This window comes from Hetaerina americana, unplaced genomic scaffold, assembly GCF_022747635.1.
Source record: "Hetaerina americana unplaced genomic scaffold, ioHetAmer1.1.p SCAF_2, whole genome shotgun sequence".
Taxonomy (NCBI): Eukaryota; Metazoa; Arthropoda; class Insecta; order Odonata; family Calopterygidae; genus Hetaerina; species Hetaerina americana.
Window position 1 is genome coordinate 31,234,987 of NW_027286763.1, and position 8,118 is coordinate 31,243,104.

Here is an 8,118-nt window from a genome sequence, read left to right on the forward strand (position 1 = left end):
GAGAGACAATGTTTTATTTTTAATTTTTATAAATAACATAATTGTCAATATAAAAGTTTTAGCAGCTGCAAGATATACTTATTAAGGTAAAAAATAAATAAATCTAATAAAACGAGTAAGCGATGACTGGCTATGAAAACAAGTTGCATGGTGTTGTGTATCATCTTGAGGTTATCCAGAAAAGTATTTGTGTTTTAATTCATAGTTGTTATTGAATGCTAAGTTTACCCAATCTGGTAAACATTTTTGTTTTTGATACACATCTTTGGTGAGGGACCTAGAGACAACCATTTCAGTAGCACCCACAATGGCACCTGTAAATTAAATTCAATTTGTCAATAGTAGTTATTAATTTTATTAAATCTCATTCAGTATATTAATCCTCAATTAGTATATTGCTTAAATTTAAAAATAAGTCAATGTTGCATATAGCAGAGACATTCTCTATAGGAAATATATTTAATAAAATAAACACAACTTTAATAACTAATAGGTTCTCCATAAATTATGTTATATCCAAATCATGGAGGTGATTCGTCTTAAATAGGTAGGTTGCAGAGAGGTCACTAAGTATGGTGGTGCATCTCAACGCAAACTTTTGCTCTCTCCATTAGTTAAAAGGATTTAGGTGTTCCAGATAAATACACTTTAGGTGAATGGAGGGGAGGAGAAAAAACTATTATGTACATAATTTATAGATGTTCCCTACCTTACACCACTCTAAGAACATATAATTCACAGTATTTTGTAAATGAAATGTTAATAAGATTACCTCCAAGCCACGAGACGAAATTTCCTTTTGCAGGTGGATTATGAAATTTGAATGACTTCAGTGGTAGTTTGTCAACATACTTAGGTGAATTTATTAAGTTCTTCAACTCTGACAACAGGCGAGATCTCATACCGAGTGCCATCGACGTGCCACCAATTATTAGCAAATTTTCTGCCAGTGCCTTCCTGGTATCCACTGGACACTTAAAATTTAATATGACAGTAATTGATTATCTTGTAAATATACAGCAACAAAAACTATTACTGTTTATAGCTAACAAGTAAACATAGTAACAGTTTAGTACATAGGCAAAATTGTGATGCTTTCCTTGGAATGGGTCAGCTCTTAATAGTCTTGCGATCAGAAAATAATCATTAGATTCTTAATGCTTGAATTAAGCCGAACTAAATTTTCCTTTTATTGTGGTCAAAGATAAAATGGCAAGGATTAAATTACTCATGCCCTTGAATTTTATACAAACAAATTTAATAGTATAAATTGTAGAAACAGCTGTTTTTAGCACCTATTGGTAATATGTATACTACCTACAGTCTTTTCCCAAAGATAGGATACAATGAAATGTTTTCCCTTCCTGATTTATAATTTTTTTGGATTACATGCTTCCTCAACACATTTTTTTCCAAACTAAAATGCCCCAATCAGCACTCAAGAGCTCCACCTGTAGTATGTTATTTTCTTTTACATTTAATTTTTTTCTTTGAAATGGAGAAAACACGTCTTCTGCTGATCCTCATTCAGAAAATAAGTAAATGGCAAAAAATCTCATGACTCATAATTTTTGGTGACCGACAATGATGTTATCTTGTGTATCTCTAATTGCATATATGTCATAGAGTGAAGGGTCACCAAATAAGGATAAAAGTGGCTCAAAGCTAAGCACATCTGTTATTATTTTTTTAAACAGCTTTTGGTTCAAACACGCCCACGCAATGCCAATAACACTTGTGCAAACATCAACCAAATAATTTGTTTTAATATCTTTTCATGGTACCTAATTTAGAAAACTCTTGGATAATTATGCCACCATGATAAATTATTACTATTATAACAATGGGAAAATGGTAAAAAAAAATGGATTTTTTACATGTGATCATATTTGGTGCCATGGAAATTCTGAGTCATACTTTCATGAATACAAATGGATGAAATATATTTCTGACATAATCATCAGTACATAACATAAGGGTACACATATGTTTCGGAAAAATATCACAACGGCTAAATCTTACACAGACACATTTATAGAAAATGTGGCATGAAACCAGCTAAATATATCATCTAAAGAAAGTACCTTAAGGAGAGCATCTAGAATCATAGTAGGAACAGAAATTTCATCATCATCCATTATGAACATGCTTTCATAGGCAGATTCCCTTGTCTTTCCATCAATTTTAATGAATTTATCCCCATTTAAGCTGTAATCAACAGGGGGAGGGTGAACAATCTCTTCTATTTTCTGAGATCTTTCCAATGTTGTAACAAAGCATGTTCTCACTGCAATAAAAACGAAAATACATTTGAATGAAAAGTTTTTAATGTGATAAAATCTAAGGTACTGTAGAAGTACATCTAAGCATGCATATATTAAGGTATAAGCTAATGATGCAAATTAGATCAAAACTACCTAAAATTGGAAAAAGATAAACATTAGTAAGTAATTAATTCCATATCACAGATGGCATATAATTACAAGGTATGTACAGGTACGCCCAATCCCTAAAAACCCACATCACTGCAGGCTTCTAAAACATTATTGGAAAATATAATTAAACCCCTTTTAATCAACAATCCTGTTTTTAGCTCAACTTAATTTCTAAAGACTTAAATGCTGTCCAAATTTTTTTTCCTCGTTCCCACCCTGTTCACTTTCATATTCAGCCACTTTTTGCAACCTCTGAGAAAAATTTGATTTGTAATGCACTTACTACAGACAAGGTAATGCAGAACAAATGATCTCAAAATGTTGGGAAGGAGACAAAGGAGTTGGATGGGAGGAATTGGAAAGGGTTGACTTTGCTAATGAGATGTTACCAGTATTATAAATTTGTAACGTAAAAAAAAAGTCTGAAAAATTGCTAAGGTATGGCAGAGAAGTAGGCTGAACCAAAAGTAGACTGACACCGTGAAGGAAGTGTTGGAAATGTTAGTGAAAAAAGTGAGCCTACAACAGAGGGGAAGAATATGGTAAGTACTGTGAGGAGGTGACAATGGAGGAGGAAATGTTGAAGGGAGAGGAGCAATAAAAATGGCTAAGGAACACATTTATGAGAAAGGACTAAGAAATTAATGAGTATCAAATATTTATCTGAGGAAAAGGATAGATAAGTGCTTGGATTTGTAGTGTGCTTTTTATAAGGTTGTAAAATGCAAGCCCTCTTTAGGAGAGGAAAAGGATAAAAACCAAGACGTGTTTTTATGAGAATGTCAAACCAATTGGATGAACAAAGGGAGGAATTTGAAGCTACTGTTTTCTACTGATCCACTTGATTAGCAAAAGGAAAAAGAATTGGATAGGCTACATAATAAGAAGAAATTGTTAGCTGAAGGATAGAATAGAAGGTACAATAGAATGAAGATTAAAGAGAGGAAGACGGGTGAAAATGAAAACATTTGAATAATGAAAATGAGTATGGAGGAATGACAAGAAAGGCAGTCAACTGGAGGAAAGACCTTCACAATTTGATTAACTATGATGATAACCAAGATACAGGATCATAGCAATATTTTTTGATGAATTTATAATAGTGACGGAGTACGCACACAATACCTATGGTACATTCAAATTCTTAGTATGAGTGATGTCTCATTATAATGGGATTTAGTGTAGTCCTTCAAATAATTTTGATCAAATTTATCATCTTAAAATTTCTACATTATTCCATTCGGTGTATTCAGGAATGTATTATAGTCCAAAATGTCTTCTAATTCTCCTTTTCAATTATCATTTTTTCTTTTTTGCAAAGGAATTTCTCACTGAAAAATAATGTTTTACAGTTTATCAAATGCTGTAAATGGCTGAAGATAAGCAGGTCATATTGTAAATCATACTGATCAGCTTGGACCACACCATTTGACTCAGCATCATGTGTTCCAGTTGCTGCTTCTTTTAATATTTACTATAAAATACTTTTGCCAAAACTAGATGCACTACATGATTGTAGGAAAACTGTTGAACAAATTGTGACAATTTTATGCGGGTATTGAAGAATTTCATTTTGATAGTGTTCTTAAGAGAAGGGCTTTTGCCATATCAAAGGACAAAATTTTGCTCCAATTACACATTTATGACTTGCCACATGTAAAATTTGTATTCTATTTAGAAAAATACCTTTGATGTTTTCAACTACTCCTTCATCAATACTTTCTTCTTTAGGGTGGCTTGCTGAATCCCCTGATCCTTCATCAGCCATTAACTTCTTTAATAATTCCCTTAGAGAAAAAACATTTCAAAATTAATACTAGGGCAATAACTAAACATTGTAATTGAACTGACATCATGGAGAGTTTTTATTTGGTTGCTAATTTTGAATAAAAACATATACTAAGATATGCAACTTAATTTTAAATGTAATTGAGATACATTATAAACAAGATTTATTTTACACAGGTAATCTACCAGTTTAGGTAGATTTTGGATTAACACAATTACCAAATAATTATCTTGCCTCTCCAATCAAAACGCAATGTATGTACTAAATAAAAAACACACACACTGTGAAATTCACATTTCACAAGTTGAGGGTGACTACCACTTCGACCTATTACTTGGCACATTGCTGATTCTTGTGAAAACTAAATAAAGTAGACAACTTTTATGTTACTACAGGCTTTCATAAGAAAATATAGAAGCTATTATTATAATAATTCATTTACTATGATGGTGATGGTTGGCCTAAAGCGGGCCAGGTACTACATACAAATCAATATAAACAATACCCTTATGCTTGCTATGAAGGCTCAGCAGAGTTTGCACGGTGTTTCTAAACACTTTAAGGGCTAGCAATGAAATATTAAATTGCCATGAATCTCCCAATAACTGCGGCAAATAAGTATTTAATCTCATTTAATTTCAAGACATTACACAGCTGTCTTATGCTTGTAATGCATTGTCTTTATTACATACTTTAATGAATATGTTCTTTTTAAAGGATGTTCATAATGTTGAAATGTGAACTTTTCTTTTCCTTTGACAACTCCTATACCTTAATGATATGTATGGTCAGTGGAAAAAAAATTATTACAAATAAGTCTGAGCAAAAGCAGACATCGCAACAGCTTGTTGTTCACATTTACTCAGTTTCCTTTTTTCATTATTGAAGATAATGCTATATTGTACAATGAATACATTCTACATGAACTTCGCTGAAAATGGAACAAAAGTGAAATGTCAGATAATATATAAAATAGCGAAGATGGTCCTGATAATATAAACTTTGAGAATATTCTAGATTCAGGTAAGATAATAATTCTGTCTTACTTACGAGGTGCTTCTTAAGGTTATGACTATCATTCATTCAGCTGAAAGATTTCACATTTCCTGTTTCACAATGGTCATGGTTATATTTTCTCGAAATACTTTTTCAAATGCCTAAACTAATATACTATTCTTGTTTCTGTTACTTTCATGACAGAATCTAGCGGTAGCAGTAATGCAAGTGAGAGTGAAGTTCAAATTACTGTCCTGATTAAATTTATTAGGTATTGAAGGGAGAAGAGGCAGGCCACTAGGAAGAGGTGGAAGGTAGATCAGAGGGCAGAGCTTGAGAAGCGAGATTTGAAAGAAGAGGACAAGGTTCCAAGCATATACAAGTATATTTTTTCTGGCACATCAAGGATGATCAAATCACCAAATATAAATTAAAACAAACCCCTCCCTCTCTTTTCTTCCTGTTCCTTCCTACACTAAATCTAACAAAGTTTCTTTCAATCAGTGTTTCTCCCTAAGCATCCTAGAACATCTCCTCTATTTAACCACCAATACAGTGGTTAGGACTCATAAATCTGCGTATATACTAGAATTCAAATAGTTCAAATTTCCTGGTTTGAACCATCACCGATAGATCGTTACCACTTCCCTCCCCACATCCCAGGACACCCCATGCAACCCCCAACCACAGCGCTTACATTCCTTCTGCCCAAAACCTTCCAGTTTGTTCGGAAGAAGACCTAAGAGAAGGCTTGAAAGCTCAAACTATCTTGAATGTATCCTTCCACGCGTTTCCTATGTATATTTTGCCACTCATTGAAGGGCGAATATCTTGTGCAACGGCCGGAACAGAGTAGCAGAGAACAGGAAAATGTACAACTTCATTCCAAAATTTATAAATACACTTAAAAGCAAAGGGAAAATTTTCCTGCGGGTATAGGTTTATTACACTGTTGTTGCATTCTTGATGGACCACTGGAAAGTGTAACTATTTACATAGCCTTTTTCTATTTTCTGTTTCATCATGTGTGCCTTTCTTTTCCAGAAGGGTCATATAACTGCACGCAGTCCAGGTATGATCTCTGGATTATAGATAAATGATAGTGCTTTTTACATACACTGAAAAAGGGTAACATTCTTGGAATTAAGTAAATTATATTGTTATAATATGTTGCACAACATTAAGTATTTTGATAAACTCTTTTTCATACTCAGGATTATTGTGATAGATGTACCAAGGCCACACACGGGATGTCACTCTCAGGAGCCACCCGTTTGCATGTCTGTATGAATTTTAAATCGATACAAAGATTATGGAGTATTATATATCCGAATTCAAGTGCTTCAAGTCTGGCTACTGATGACAGGACCATGAACCCTTGGCAAGTGTGCTTTAGATACTTAACAGAAGTTAAATAAAAATTATTTCACAGATAAATGAAAACAGTGTAGCAAATAGAAAATGATATTCTAGAAAACTAATGGGGTTACACTGCCTTCGATAGAACTTTCATTGCTCACATCCAAAGAAATGGGCGATCCTAATTGCTTTTTTCATTTATTCTACCTTCTACAGATTATCCCAATAAAAAAGTACAATTTACACATTAGAATAACATGAAAACATTTCCGTTTGAGGAAGAGTTCTCACCTTTCCACTAGTTCACCGGCTAATGGTTGCGCTTGCCACGCTTTTAAGACTGTAAAACCTTCATACACCGGGATGACGACAGTCTCCTTGTACCCCATATCGACTACGACCGCCGTACTTGCTCCCAAGGTATACAGTGAAACAAGGTGTGACGGCACAAAAAGGAGAGACAGCACCTTCGAAGACAATACATTAATTACTTAAGCGCAAGTAGGTTTTCGCTATGCATTTATATGTACGAAACCTTACCTCATAATGGTGAAAGAGGACCTTGGCCAATGTTTCCCTAAAGAGAGTCGGGCAGAGAACAGATTCAACTATGACAACCCGTCTATCTTTTGGGCTGACAAGGAGATGTCTATGAAAAGATGAAATATTTCCACGTACACTCTAACAACTATAAAAATATTTAAATATAAAAACAGCAAATACGGCATCAACCTTACTTAAAGTACAAATAGTGTATGAAGTGCAACAATAAATTATACAAATCCTCCTCGTCTTTGTAAGAAGTAATGAGCTTCTCTTCGCCAGAATCTTGTATTTTTGCTTTACTAGCAACTATACACCTAGGAGCATTTTCACCAGCAAATCCACATCTGTAAGAACATTTTTAAAGATATTTGGAGTTAGAGTAACGAAAAATCTTAAACTAACAAAGGTATAATTACAAAACTCACTTCGTATACGTGGAGCCAATTTCAATAACTACAGCTGACTTCTCGGAGGTTAAGTTGACAGTTTCGAAGGTGGGCATGATTCCATGCACTAAGGAAACAATAACTATCTACTTTGCAATTTTGTTAATATATTAATGGTAGGCCAAAAATTTAAACAAATCTGGGAGTCTATGGGATCCTCAGTCACATATGAACCTAATCGACCATCGGCAAATCAACTGTCAATTTCACGGTTTCTCCATTTGCACTTTTGAAACGTCTATCCCAAAAAAATTAGGCGACCACAGTGTACTCACGACAACTTTATAAACACATTGCATAACCACAGGCAAACAGGGCTGACAACATTGGATACAAACCCTTGAAATGAAGGTCGTGATGCCAGCGATGCGCTAGCTGAAGCATGACAACAAAAGGGCATGAGATGACAGAAAACTCTCTTCAAAATACCAGATCTGCAGGGGAATAAAGAGTAAATAAGATGAGAGGGGCGTGAAAATAGATATTTTGCTATTTTTCCCTGCTCCGGTTCCACCCGAAGGGCGGGCCGTACGCGGTTTCCGGCTTG

At 34.2% G+C, this 8,118-nt stretch overlaps 1 protein-coding gene across 1 annotated transcript; it reads right to left on the reverse strand.

Moving 5' to 3' along the window:
• Position 1: 1 nt before the first annotated feature.
• Arp10 (Actin-related protein 10) lies at positions 2–7,905 on the reverse strand. The gene is made up of 8 exons (XM_071585245.1): positions 7,551–7,905; positions 7,317–7,469; positions 7,120–7,228; positions 6,871–7,046; positions 4,122–4,222; positions 2,085–2,287; positions 773–974; positions 2–314 (listed from the first exon to the last, which is right to left on the reverse strand). The coding sequence occupies exons 1-8, from the start codon at positions 7,625–7,627 to the stop codon at positions 172–174; spliced, it is 1,164 nt and encodes a 387-aa protein (XP_071441346.1). The 5' UTR covers positions 7,628–7,905; the 3' UTR covers positions 2–171.
• Between the last annotated feature and the right edge of the window lie 213 nt (positions 7,906–8,118).